This window comes from Mirounga angustirostris, unplaced genomic scaffold, assembly GCF_029215605.1.
Source record: "Mirounga angustirostris isolate CCGP_5_RB_7025 unplaced genomic scaffold, mMirAng1.0.hap1 SCAF_5, whole genome shotgun sequence".
NCBI lineage: Eukaryota > Metazoa > Chordata > Mammalia > Carnivora > Phocidae > Mirounga > Mirounga angustirostris.
Genome location: NW_026991713.1, coordinates 84832576 through 84847472, shown reverse-complemented (window position 1 = coordinate 84847472; position 14897 = coordinate 84832576). Strand labels below are relative to the sequence as shown.

Sequence of the window (14897 nt, the reverse complement as noted above, 5' to 3'; positions counted from 1 at the left end):
AAAATTTACACATAGACACAAAATAGCAAAACTACACAACACCATATTAAAAAAAAAAATCTTACAGTCAGCCAAAGAAAAAGGAAATTTCAGAGAACACAGGTCAGTCTGAGAGCAGAACTGTCTAATATAAAGGGCATCAGAACACAGTAGAATCACTTTCTTCAAAGTTCTGAGAGAACATAATAGCCTGAAATTGTGCATCTTGCACATCTTTCTCACAGTAATATAGGAATGAACTAAGACATTTTCAGAAAGTCAAAACTTTACCACCTGCCAAATCTTAACTGAAGGAGTTTATGATGGATGTATTCAAGAAAGAAAAGTAGTAGCAGAGAAGAGGTCTGAGACCTAATAAAAATAGTAAATAAATTTGAAAACCGTGAGTTTATCAAACAAATATTATAGGCAGAAATCATAACATTTCTAGATTTGTAGGTATTTTTATTTTTTACTTCTAAATTTTTTTAATTTTTAAAAATTTTCTTTACTTTTTTTTTTTTTTAAGAGAGAGAGAGAGCGTGAGCAGGGAAGGGGCAGAGAGGGGCAGAGAGAGAGGGAGAGAATCTTAAGCAGGCTCCATGCCCAGTGTGGCCGACCCCAATGTGGGGCTCAATCTCATGACTCTGAGATGATGACCTGAGCCGAAAGAAACAGTTGGACGCTTAACTGACTGAGCCACAGAGGTGCCCTGGTATTTTTTTCTTTTTAATTTTTAAGGAAAGAATTAAAATATCAAACATAATATGTAACTCAAGGGATGAAATATGAATTTCAATGTTCTATGTTCTTGTGGGAACTGAAGCATAGAAAGTAAGTTGTCCAAGCTCACACAATTAGTCCTGAATCCTTTCTTTTGTTCTAATGATTTTATACTAGAAAATATTGAGGACAACAAACTGAAGTAACTTAAAATTAGGATTTTTTTGGTCCTGTCCTTGACCAAGTACATGATAATGGAAGGATTTGGTTTTGTGTCTCTCAGTTCCTTCATTTAGGTAAGAAAATTAAAATTATTAAAATAACCAACATGGGGCGCCTGGATGGCTCAGTTGGTTAAGCAACTGCCTTCGGCTTAGGTCATGATCCTGGAGTCCCTGGATTGAGTCCTGCATCAGGCTCCCTGCTCGGCAGGGAGCCTGCTTCTCCCTCTGACCCTCCCCCCTCTCATGTGCGCTCTCTCTCTCTCTCATTCTGTCTCAAATAAATAAATAAAATCTTTACAAAAAAAAATAAATAAAATAAAATAACCAACATGGTAAAGTCAAGAAGCTGAAAATTGTGCTGGTTTTGGCAGCACATATACTAAAATCGGTGTACAAATATTGAATCATTGTACACCTGAAAGTAACATGCCATGTCAATTAAAAAAAGAACCTGAAAATTATAGTTAGTGCATTCCCTGGAAATAACGGGGCAAATAATGGAATGGGCATGAAGAACAGCCTCATTTTTCTGTGTCCTACTCTTCAATTCATACAACTGTAGCCAAGAAGGAACGAACTGTAAAAGAAAAAAAAAAAAAAATGTCTGTGTAACATACCCCAAAGGCAGATGATAGAAATTAGAATAGGCATGGTGAGAGCCTCACTCATTAAGTACATAAGGTATCCCCATCGTGATTACTTGGGAGGGGATTTTGCATTGTGACATATTTAGACTGCTGTCACAGAAGAGCTAAATGTTTATAAAATAACCTATATCGTATGCATGCTGAATTCGACTAAACAAATCCCTGAAAGTCTACCAAAAGGGAAGAAAGCCCATCAAGAATCAGAGAGCTGAAATTCTGTTACAGTTCTTCCTGATCCGATGGGCTCTGCTGTTTTGAATCCTTTTGTTTTTCCTGCAGTGATGGCATGTTGGTGCTGTTTGGGCTAAGGAAGTGTGCTGTGTTTGATGTGGTTGACTGTGATGTCTATGATGTGGAAGGGAGCCAGGGAAAGCCTCTTTCTGTGGCAAAGAGTATAAGGAAGCGGAACCTAAATAAAGTGTGAAGGGAGCTGGAGGAGGAAAGTAAGAAGCGATGGGCAAAAGAGGTAGGGGGATGCAAGCATAGAGAATAAACACAGGTACACATTTACACAGGTAAATGGCCTGTTTCCAGAGGGGACTCATGAAATCTATTCTTTGCACAAGGCAAGTGAAACAGTGTATCCTCTAGCTCAATCAGCATTAATTTAAATAGTTGAAACAAACCCAATTATTATGCAATTGTGAATATGAAATAAATGGGTAAAATCACATAGGAGTCCTTTGATTAAAGTGTAAAAACAGGATATTTAAATATAATTTACATTTTTAATCTTGCCTTTTTATTATGAGCCACTGACAATGCAGAGCTGCCTTTGTCATTCTGCTTTTAAAACTCCTCCAGTTTATACTTACTGCATTTGCAGTAGACCCTTCCCAGATTCTTTTAATTTTTATAAGATTCTTATAATCCTCTTAGAGTGATTACAGATCTCTATACACCTGCAAGTTAAACTGAGTGTTTCCTACAGAAAATTTGAAATGAGAGAGAACTTTAATTATGGCAGTGTGTGTGTGTATGGGGGTGTTTTGTGTTTCTTTTTGCATTCTCCATAGGGGTCGATACATTTTCTGTTTTGGAAAAATATTAGGGCTGTCCATTTTACTGAGGACATAGAAAAGAGACATGCATTTATTAGACATGCTGGTTCCTTTCTTGTTCAATTAAAATTAAACTGAGAGAGTTTTACAGAACAAAACAGATGGATTCAATTAAATAATTTTCCTCCAGTATTGTTTATCATCTCCCTTTAATTGTCCATAGTTCCTAGTGTCTTGACACATTTTCTCATGCTCTCAGAAGCAAGGAATTAAAGACTGAATTATTCAAAGGAGTTGGTATTTTAGAATTTTCAAGTTACATTTTAAATTTTTTTATTTCTAAAATGCTTTGATTTTAAGTATTTTTACATTAGGGCAGTTTGAGTCATTCAGAAATTTATATTTTATAAGCTATGTCTTTTTCCTAGAGTCTCTTAAAATTACTAAAATATGAAGTGATAAATAAAATTGAGAGAATACATATTTATTTGAATCCTCCCCCGCCACGTGTGTGCGTGTGTAAATGTGTGAATATGCAGCATGAAATTGGATGAGACTCCAAAGCTCATAAAGTTAATCCTTCTAACTTTATACATGATTACATTTAAAACAACCTAGAATATAATTTGTTCTTGAAGACTTGCAAAAAGGGTATTTCTCCTGTTTCCTTGGAATATCCTCTTCCTGCATCTGAGATAATTTTATTTGTAGTGTATCCTTTCTAGAAATAGTGTATATGGTTATTTTCAGCACTTACATCTCTCTTTCTACTGGACGACTAACAACATAAATATGTACCCATTTTCTGTAACATTGCTAATGCTGTTTTAAAAACTTAAAGATAATATACACTGGATGAAACAGTAGTTTGGTTTGGGAAAAAAGGAATTTATATGCTTAGACCTTTATCTTCTCACCTACAGTATAAAAATTCCCTGCTTTTCCCCCCAGTTTTATTGAGAAATAATTGACATACATCCCTGTATAAGTTTAAGGCATACAGCAAGAGGGTTTGATTTACATATATTGTGAAATTATTACCACCATTATTAGGTTAAAACAACATCCATCTTCTCATTATAGATATAATAAGAAAAGAAAGACAAGAGAAAGAAAAAATGTTCTTCTTGTGATTAGAACTCATACAGTTTACACTCTTAATGACTTTCCTGTATATCATACAGCAGTGTTAGCTGTAGTCTTCATGTTGTACCTTACATCCCTAATAGCTATTTATCTTATAACTGAAAGTTTGTGCCTTTTGATTCCTTTCCTCTAATTCCCCTTTCCCCCACCCCCTGCCTCTGGTAACCACAGTCTGATCTCTTTTTCTGTGAGTTTGGTGTTTTTGTTTTTGTTTTAAAGCTTCCACATGTAAGTGAGAACACACAGTATTTGTCTTTCTCTTACTTATTTCACTTAGCATTTACCACATTAGCATAGGATTTCCTTACTTTTTTATGGCTGAATGATATTTAATTATACGTATGTGTGTATATATATATACAACAACTATGTGTATATATATAAAACAACTTATTTATCCATTCATCCATTGACGGACACTTAGGTTGTGTCTTGGCTATTGTAAATACTACTACAGCGAACATGTGGGCACAGTTTTGTTTTGTTTTGTTTTGTTTTGAGTTAGTGTTTTCATTTCCTTCAGATATATTTCTGGAAATAGAATTGCTGGATATTATGGTAGTTCTATTTTTAATTTTTAAAGGATCCTCCATACTGTTTTCCAAAGTGCAGCACCAGTTTACATTCTCATCAACAGTGCACAAGAGTTCCTTTTTCTCCACATCTATGCCAGCATTTATTTTTTGTCTTTTTGATGGTGGCCATTCTAACAGGCATGGGTGATACCTCATCGGGGTTTGAATTTGCATTTCCCTGATGACTAGTGATGCTGAGCATCTTTTCATGTACCCATTGACCTTTCGTATATCTCCTTTGGTAAAATGTTTATTCAGATACTTTGTCCATTTATCTGGGTTGTTTGTTTGCTAATGAGTTATATGAGTTCTTCATATATTTTGGATATGACCTCTTATCAGATATATGATTTGCAAATATTTTTTCCCATTCCATAGTTTGTCTTTTCACTTTATTGATAGTTTCTTTTGTTGTGCAGAAGCTTTTTAGTTTGTAGCTCCACTTATTTATGTTTTGATTGTATTGCTTGTGCGTTAGGTGTCCTATTCAACAAATCATTACCAAAACCCATGTAACTTTTCAGAGAACCACCTCTTAGTTTGATTAATCTTTTCTATGGTTTTCCTTTTCTCTACTTGATTTGTTTCTGCTCTATATTATTTCCTACATTTTGCTCACTTTGAGTTCAGTTTGTTCTTTAGTTCCTAAGATGTAGATTTAATTTTTTATTTGGGATCTTTCTTAAGGTAGGCATTTGTGCTATGAACTTCCCCATCAGGACTGCGTTTGCTGTAACCCACAATTTCTGTTATGTTGTGTTTCCATTTGTCTTAAACTTTTTTTTTTTCTTTTTCATGTTTTTCTTTGATCCATTGATTGTTCAGGAAGCTATTGTTTAATCTCCCTGTGTTTGTGAATTTTCCAGTCTTCCTCTTGTTACTGATTTCTAGGTTTGTATTATTGTGGTCAGAGAAGATACTTGGTATGATTTCAATCTTCTTGAATTTGCCAAGACTTGTTTTGTGGCCTAACATGGTCTATCCTAGAAAACGTTCTATGTGTGCTTGAGAAGAATGTGTATTCTGCTATTGTTGGGTGGAGTATTCTGTATATGTCTGTTGGGTCCATTTGTTCTATAGTAGTTGTGCAAATTTGCTGTTTCCTTATTGATTCTCTCTCTGGTTGATCTATCTATTGTGGACAGTGGGGTATTAAAGTCCCCAGCTATTACTGTATTACATTTTATTTCTTCTTATAGCTCTGTTAGTTTTTGCTTTATGTATTTAGATGCTCCAATGTTGAGTGCATAAATATTTATAATTGTTATATCTTCTTGCTGCAGTGACCCTTTTCTCATTATAGATATTCTTTGTTCTTTTTACCATTTTTAGTTAAAGTCTATTTTGTCTGATATGAGTATTGCTACTCCTGGTTTTTTGGGGGTTAACATTTCCTTGAAATGTCTTTTTTCTTCCCTTTCAGTCTATTGCGTCTTTAAGGCTAAAGTGAGTCTCTTTAAGACAACATGTTGTTGGATCTTCTTTTTTTATCCACTCAGCCATTCTGTGTCTTTTAATTGGAGATTTTAATCTGTTTACATTTAAAGCATTTATTGATATAGATAGGGTAGGGACTTACTATTGCCATTTTGTTCATTGCTTTCTGGTCGTTCTGTAGTTGTGTTGTTCCTGTCAGTGGTGTCATATTCACCTGATTTTTTGTGATCTTTGATATGTTATGTTGGTGTCTACGCATTTGAGTGATCAGGTTTCTTTTCCAGACTTTGCAGAGACAGTTCTTCACCAGTCAGCTCAGTTTGTTTCTAGGCATGCCTCCTGATAATGTCCTTAGGCAGGTAGGGCCTACCCTTGCGTCTATTTTTGGGTGAGGCAAATGTTCAAGCTCTAAGGTTGGGAGTCAGGGGGTGTGCCACTGGCTAAGAACAGTTGGACGGGGCTGCTGGCTTGGTTCCCTACCCACCTGAAACTGTAGGTTGGGCTCTGCAGTGCCTTGATTCTCTGGTCAGGCTTACCAGATGGTCAGGACTGGTACTGTATTCAGTAATAGCAGGGTTATGAATCAGTTTCCCTGCCCTGGCAGGGACCCAAGAGCTGTGCAGCTTGTTGTGTGGGGACCTGAATCAGGCTGGATTGTGCATTGAATTCTCTAGTTCCATGAGGCCATCAGCTTTGCTCTGAAGATGGGAGAACCCACAGGCTGTGCTCTCTGTTCAAGTGCCATTGTACATAAGGCCATCGATGGGTTATGCAGCTTCCCAGGTGCTCTGGTTAGGTTCCCTGGTCAGACAGGCTATAGGTTGTATCGGTAATGAGTGGGGCTACAAGTTAGATTCCCTGCCTGGGCACAGCAGGAGAAGCAGCTCTAAAGCCAACAAAGCTGGTTGTTTGTTGTCTTAACTTAAGCTGCCCCACACCCCAAGCTCCTTTACCAAACAGGCCTTTGTTCTGAAAGCCATCACCGGCCCATCTTTCAGTTCTAGTGCAGACCACACAGCTTCCAGGAGTTGGTCAGCTGGGGCTAAAAGACACTCTGCTGTGGGTGGGGCTATGTCTCAGCTCCCTGCTGGGCAGGAGGGGGAGGGGTCACTCCAGCTACTTTCTGTTTCCCAAGCAGGTTCTCAGGTAGACAGGGGCTAGGAGCTACCCTCAGCCTTAACTCTGAATTAATCCCCCTGCCGGTACATAGGATGGGGACACTCCACACCCTATACTGGCTTTGTTCTGGCTGTTCCACGCTGCCCTCCCCCTTCTTGGCTCAAGGACCGCTGGACCTCACAGCTTCTGGGAATTGTCACCAATCCTTTTGGTCAGATGGACCTGGGAGACACTCTCCACAGTGGGTGAGGCTATGATTTACCTCCTTGCCTGGGTATGAGCATACTGGGCTATAGGGCTGACAAAACTCCTTGCTTAAGAATCTGAATCAGACATATCTGTACCCACCAAGTTCACTGATCAGTGTGTGCCTCCAACTTGGTTCTGCAGATGAGCAGCGCTGCTGGTTGAGATTACTATTTGGGCACTGCAGGTATGAACTTGGTCTGCCAAGATCTATGTCCTGGTTGTTGCAAACCCCTACCCCTTTATCCATCACTGTCAGATTCCCAGTGGTGGAACCTCACAGATGCCCCTGTAATCCCCATGGTGTAGATCAGAATAGGGACTCCTACAAAGCAACCCACAATTTTTTGGGGGGGGTGCTTGTTATCCTCTTGGGTATCCTCAGAGGCTCAGGGGAGACTTCTCCACGCAGTGTTGTGCTGGCTGGGGGTGCGGCAGTGTGGTCAACTTGTGGTCTCTTCTCTTTACCCTGTCTTGGTCTCTGTGGTGCAGGGGCATGCTTCAGCCTCACCCCCATGTTCCAGGACTCTCTCAGTGGTGTCTTGTTCTTGAGTAGTTGTTCGTTGCTCTTATGAGGGAAAGCTAAGTCGGGCACATCCTATGTTGCCATCTTGGTGACTGAGAGCAAATATTCCTCTTTTCATAGTTGTTGCCAAGACTCATGCTTGTTAAAAGTGTTCAAAGTATGTAGACTAACAGTACTACAGAAGCAAAGTGCTTTTCCTCTGTTACAAGGTTTATTTTAAATTTCATCCCAGGCAGTAAGTTTGGAGTCTTAAGGCCTGCTATTTGTTTAAATTTAGTTAATCCATGAGTTCCAAGAACTCTAATCATTGAGGGGATTTTTAAATTCATATTTAAGAGTGAATTGCATTTCTCTGAGACTATCAGCTGGCAGCTACGAAGAATTAGCAACGAAAAAAATCACTTCTCTCATAAATTGCCTTTAGAAAATATGTTGTGTTAAGACAGATATAGAGACTGTTCCCATAGGCTTTGATCTATTAAAAAAAAAGTGGTAGAAGACTTTCAAAAATTCACAATTAACTATCAAAATAATTAAAGAATTGCCTGAAGCAATGCCTATCAGAAGTCTCTTTTTCAAAATAAACAACAATTAAAGTCTTGCCTTGGCCTCTCAGCCCTCTACAGCCTTGTCCAGCAGCTTCTCTGGCCACGTTCCCTGCCCCTCTTTCCCCTTCGCTAAACTGCACCCACACTGACCTCCCGATTAACCCTCTGACACCCTCCAGGTGGGTCCTTCTTTCTGGAACATGCTTCCCCCAATACTTGTCTAAATGTCTTATTTCACCAAGCCTCTGTTCAAATTTTACCCCTAGAGCATTTCTGTTCTCTGTTCTATATTCTCTACAGTATTTTTCTTTAGAAACTTATAAATACCTGGGTTTCTTTTCTTTTTTTTATTTAAATTCAATTAGCCAACATATCGTAGTAGTACATCATTAGTTTCAGATGTAGAGTTCAGTAATTCATCAGTTGTGTATAACACCCAGTGCTCATCACATCACGTGCCCTCTTTAATGCCCATCACCCAGCTACCCCATCCCCCCACCCACCTCCCCTTCCACAACCCTCAGTTTGTTTCCTGGAGTCCAGAGTCTCTCATGGTTCGGCTCCCTCTCTGATTTCTTCCCATTCAGTTTTCCCTCCCTTCCCCTATGATCCTCTGTGCTGTTTCTTATATTCCTCATATGAGTGAAACCATATGATGATTGTCTTTCTCTGACTGACTTATTTCACTTAGCATAATACCTTCCAGTTCCATCCATGTGGATGCAAATGGTAGGTATTAATCCTTTCTGATGCCTGAGTAATAGTCCATTGTATATCTTTTCCTTTTATCCTTCCTTCTCCTCCTTCTTTCTCTTTTTCCTTCCTTTTCCTCCTCTTCCACCTCTTTTTTAAGTTTCTAACTCCTCCAAGAGAATGGAAGCTCCATGACAGCAGGGAATGTGTTATTGTCACCATAGTATCCTTAGTCTCTGGAAGGGGGCACACAATCAATATTTGTTGAACAAATAGATCATTACTCTGTGCAGATACTTTCTTTATACAACGTTGCACCCTCAGCCCATTCCTTAATGTTGACACTGCTTTCCTAAGATTATCTGAAGACTCAATTGGCCATAATCTAACAAATAGTCTGAATTAGACTAGCCCTTTCCTACCTTTTTCCATCAGAGCCTGATGTGTTATTTGTAAAATAATATGTGTGAATACAATAATGTTACTGGGCAGTGGAGAAATGGGAAGGGATTTAGAGCTTGATGAAAATTTTATTTCCTTCCTTTTGTAAAATTACAATGAAATCTAATTATAAAATATTAGAGATCATATTAAAAATTGAATGCATTCTGAAGCTTCCAAATAAAATATTCAAAAAAAATTATAACCATTAGCACTTCGCAGGGCTCCTGTAACCCACTTTGTTGCGCACAGTGATAGGTTCTTTGGGAAACGCTGAGTTAAGAATTTAGTGGGGGTTGTTTTTGTTTTGTTTTTTGAGTTGTTTTTTGTTTTTTGGGGTTTTTTTTTTGGTTTAGGACATTATGTACAAGTGCAGGTTTGTCAGTATCTTTGGTAAAACAGCTAAATCTTTTCAATAGAAATAGAAATCAAAATGAAAACCATTAGTAGTGCCATTATAAAGTGCAATGCGAATGCCGCCTAGCAGATGATAGATTTTTCTTCCTCCTTGGACAGTCTCTGAGAGCAGTATGGGCTAAAACCACTTTCATTAAGAACAGCGGGGCTCACTCCATATTCTCCTACTTATTAGCACTGTGACCCTGGGAAGGTTCTTTACCTCTCTGCGTCTGAGTAGTTTCATTTACGGATGAAGGCAAGGGATTGATCTTTCCATCGGGAATCAACAATACAAATATTGAGCAAAGGAACAGGAGGGCTGCCAACCTCCAGACTTATCAAAGGAAGAGCAGGATTTCTCATCTGGTACAACAAAACAAAAGAAAGAACGGTGCCAGCAAGAAACGTAAAAATTACAAAAGCCCTTCAGCAAGCTTAATATTCCTTTCAGTGGACCAGAAAATCTTTGGGTGTAACAAATAAAACTTCTGAGAGAACTGGAGGTTGGAAGCAAACTCAGCCAGCTGCCAGTTCCCCACACATATTATCTGATGATGGGAGAGCTGCCGGCTATGCATTTTCCCCCCACGTGGTGAGAAATAGAAAACAATGAATGATTTCATTTCATTTGCCTTACAGTAGTTTGTTGGGCCCTACAATGCTGAAAACCAGTAAGCAGATGGCTGTTCAGAAGATAGAGCTCTCTTCAGTTTTAAGTGCGGGCTGCCTTCTCTGTGTTTGGGAGAGCGGAACTTCAAAAGATCTCTTCCTTGTACTCGAGTATCAGCACTTTGAAATCTAAGCCAGTTTTCTGTAAAATTTTCACAATCAAGAGTAAACACGGTTTAGCACAGATACCAACACTTAAAATTTAGGCTTGAGGCCTATTGTTTAATCTGAAGCGGATTGTCTTCCATTTTTAAATGTTTTCTTCAGAAATGACTCTGATCAGAGCCCTGTTTCACACAAATAAGGTAGTTTCACCGAAAATGTTGATGGTTACTCAAGGTAATTGCCTCTCACAAATCTATCTTCTTTATATATTTTAATTATTGGATACCTGCCAAACTCAGCTAAGATAAGTTAATGTTTAAAACAATAGCAGATCCTGTGACTGCCAAAAATTTCACAACCTAGGAGAAGGCAAGCACACGAGGAAATTTTAATTATTATCATTATGTCAGAATGACCAGAAGAAACAAAAATGGGAGGAGAAAATAATATCCTTCTGTCCTGAAGTTACTCCAGGACACCAAGGCTTCAACTGGATTTGCCAACGTTGCCACTGATTTTTTTATGATGATTCATCCTTCGCCTTTCATGCCGTGGAGACACCCCCCACTGTACACCTTGTCTCCAGATGGGGGCAGAAAGGGTCAGCTCCCCACCCAGCCTGAGTACTCATGTGGTCCTGATGGAGTAAATGGGGGTCCAAGGTGAAGTTTAAGAGTTGCAATCTTGATTTTGAAAAAAAAATTTGACTTAGTGATTTAAAAACTCTTTTTCTTTCTAGGTGCCCTAGCTAAAATTTCACCTCTTGCATCGCCCTGTTCCTCACCCCCCCAAGGGACTCCTGCCAACAGCCCAGTCAGCAAAATTTCTGCAGTGCGGTTTCCAGAATCTGCCAACACGACTGCCAGACAAGGCCTAGGTTCTCACAGGGCATTAACTTATACTCAGAGTGCCCCTGACCTGTCTCCTCAGCTCCTCCCTCCATCTGTTATATGTAGCAGGTAAGGATTTTACATTGTTAACTGGTATTTAACCCGTCCGAAAACTATGATTAGTGTTCCTCTTAGGAACACTCACCACCAGTCCGCACAGTTCTGTACAGGTAGGTTTGCCAAAGAAGTTGACAGGAAAGTAAGTATAGGATAATATGATTTGTCTTGAGTAGAAACTTGCTTTTTCCATGGTTTCCTGTTAATAAAAAGCTTAGAGTCCATGGAGCCCATAAAGCTAACCTTTGGAGATGATAGAAAAACACGTAGTTGTATATTTCCTCTGCTTACTAATGGAGAATGCATAAAGCATATAATTAAAAATCATATCAAGTAATTTAACATATTCTGTTGGAATATATTTTACTTGCTCTTCAGGGAGGATTTTATATCCATTTTAAGGATATTTTAAGTTTGCAATCCCCACTTTAAAAATGTGCAAATAGGGGCACCTGGCTGGCTCAGTCAGAAGAGCATGCAACTCTTGATCTCGGGGTTGTGAGTTCGAGCCCCACGTTGGGTGTAGAGATTACTTAAAAATAAAAATCTTAGGGGTGCCTGGGTGGCTCAGATGGTTAAGCATCTGCCTTCGGCTCAGATCATGATCCCGGGGTCCTGGAATCGAGCCCCACATCGGGCTCCCTGCTCAGCGGGAAGCCTGCTTCTCCCTCTCCCACTCCCCCTGCTTGTGTTCCCTCTCTCGCTGTGTCTCTCTCTGTCAAATAAATAAATAAAAAATCTTTAAAAAAAATAAAAATCTTAAATAAGTAAATACATAAATAAAACAAAAATGTTCAGATAATACATGGCACACTATGGTTAGACTGAAATGGGTCTCTGAAGGCAATTAAACAATTAGCTTGTACTGGTCTATCACTTCTAAATAGAATTAGAAATAGGAAGTGATTTCTTTTCACAGAGGATAAGAAAAAAAGGCGTCGCATCGCAGGAGTAGTTATTTTGCCAACATTGTCACAAAGAAGGAAATCCCTCCTCTTAACTGATTACCATATTGTTGTTCTCTAGTAATAGCTTCATCTTGAAGAGTTGATTTTAAAGCATTACAGTATTCTTTTAACTAGAAGAGTTAAGTGTTTTTACCCTAAGTGTAGTCATGAGAGTGCCTTGAACAAAATTCTGTCTCTTGGCTAAGGTTAATGAGGATAACCATTTGAGTAAATGAGTTACATGCAGCACCAGTTCACAGAGCTAGATTTGATTATTATATTCCGTTTTAAGCTTCACAGATACCATCTTCAAATCACTTAGTCATAAACTCTAAATGAACACTCTTTCTTTTTCTAATCTTTATTTTTACTTGTTTTCTCTTTACAAATACTTTAAAAGGGAAAATCATTTTTGTTAGTTTATTTGTCCAGGGCCAGACTAAAAAGTTATTTTACCATCCCAAAGTTATCCTGTTACCCTCTCTATGAGGGCTGTTTTAATAAAATAATTTCTGTGGAATATTAATCCCATCTTTCCCCTCCCCCCCACACAAGCATGATCTGAGATCAGTGATTCATTTCTGTTTTTTGGGGGTTTTTTTGTTTTTGTTTTTTTTTTTAAAGATTTTCTTTATTTGAGAGAATGAGAATGAGAGAGAGAGCATATGAGAGGGAGGAGGGTCAGAGGGAGAAGCAGACTCCCCGCCGAGCAGGGAGCCCGATGCGGGACTCGATCCTGGGACTCCAGGATCATGACCTGAGCCAAAGGCAGTCGCTTAACCAACTGAGCCACCCAGGGGCCCTGAGATCAGTGATTCATAACACACATCGCTTTATTAAAAGCTCTGAGAAGTCCTGCAAAAGAAAACCTCTAGATTTTTGTCTCAGGTAGCATTTTCTGAATTTATCTGACCACAAAACCAATTTTTTTAGGTTAACACACAGTAATTGCCCATGGAGCAAGTGTGTGGTGGAACATCCTTAGGAAACATGTTTTTGTGGTATGCATCCCAAGCCAAGATGAAGCTCAGTGGAGTAATCGACATCAAGCACATCGGCTTCCAGCATTTCTAGGGAGACTCTCCCACCGTGGGTTCCAAACTTGTGGGAAATAAGTCGCCTAAAGAAAGCAGAGATGTTCCGAAAAGCTCTACCACTCCCACAGCTTTCCTCCACACAGTCTATTTTTTGTACTCTTAGAAGGAAGAATGTAATGGGATTTTTATAAAAGAGATTTTGGAGAAAAATAAGAGAATTTCACTGCCTACTTGTTCAGTAATGTTTATAAATCCAGTAGTGTGTCTTTTATTTGTTTGGGCTTTATAAATCTGTAATTCAAACCACGTTCTATTATTGCCTTCAAGGCAGCCACCCATGTAGGCACAGAGAGCTCCAGAAACACACGACTAATTATTGTGGTTTCCCCTGCTGAACTCGAAGGGTTTGGCTTTGAGTCCCAGTCTTCTGGCTTCTGTAATGTCTATGCAACAAGCTGTTTTTTTGGCATAAGAGGTAGTATAATTGAACTACTAATTTAAGTGTTCCTTTTAAGTATTATCTTGCAATGAAAATTCTTAAAACTAATAAACCCTCCATCTACCAAGTGTCACCCAAGAATGTAAGCCCATCATTTGTATCTGCTTGCTTTTTCCTTTGGTCCTGTCATTTTCTTTCGATTCCCTAAATCAAAGTGATGGGATTTCATAATTAGAAATATTTTGCATGGGATCCTTCTCCACTTATGTTTAAGGCTTGAAAATAAATTTACTCAGGATGAAAATATTCTCTAACTGGCAGATGCTTATCTCTACAACACATATATAAGCACAAGTGAGGGAAAATAAAAGTGATGAGACGTTTAATAAATTATAAACGATTTCATTTCTTTTCCTTTTAGAGTGAGTACTCTGTGGCTAAATAACAAACAAAAACCCTCTGAGACCCTTTGTAATATTAGGCAGAAGAAAAGAACCCAGAAGCAAGAGCCAGAATTAAAATCTAACCATGGAGTTCTGAACAAGATAAGTGAGAGAAGAAACTTGCCAGGCCATTTGTGGGGTTGCTTTTTAATTTATAAAGCAGTCAAAGCTGTTGAGAGAACAGAAGTACCCTACCTCCTCTGATGTCCTCTGTTAAAGAGCTAGGACCCTCCAGTATGTTCATTTTTCTAGATTACTCACAGTATACCCCCTTGGCCTGTTTTTCTCAACTAACATTCTGTGCAGTCAATTTTACGTTCACTCTCTGTCACAGTGTACCTCTACTTTGTTCATTTCCTTTGGGCCTTAGCAGGTGACTGATCAGTCTTGAAAAAGGAATTAATTTTTATTTTGTGGCAAAAAAGAAAATTAATATGCTGTCATTCTATTTCCACATATGCGATCTTAAAGGGCTCTTTGCGCATAAAATGTCTTAACCCATGGAAATAAATCTAATAATGAGGCTTTTAGGCAGGTTGACAGGGAGTGCATTGGGGAAGATATTTTTGACTAAATATGCCTCGGCATCTCCAAAATCGCCACTAT

At 38.7% G+C, this 14897-nt stretch overlaps 1 protein-coding gene across 1 annotated transcript in view; it reads left to right on the top strand.

The window, feature by feature from the left end:
* PDE3A (phosphodiesterase 3A) overlaps nt 1–14897 on the top strand; it is a 320190-nt gene that overhangs the window by 267914 nt on the left and 37379 nt on the right. The window contains exon 6 of the mRNA XM_045873781.3: nt 11218–11437. Within this exon, the coding sequence (XP_045729737.1) occupies nt 11218–11437 (220 nt within the window). The remainder of the gene's footprint in view (nt 1–11217; nt 11438–14897) is intronic.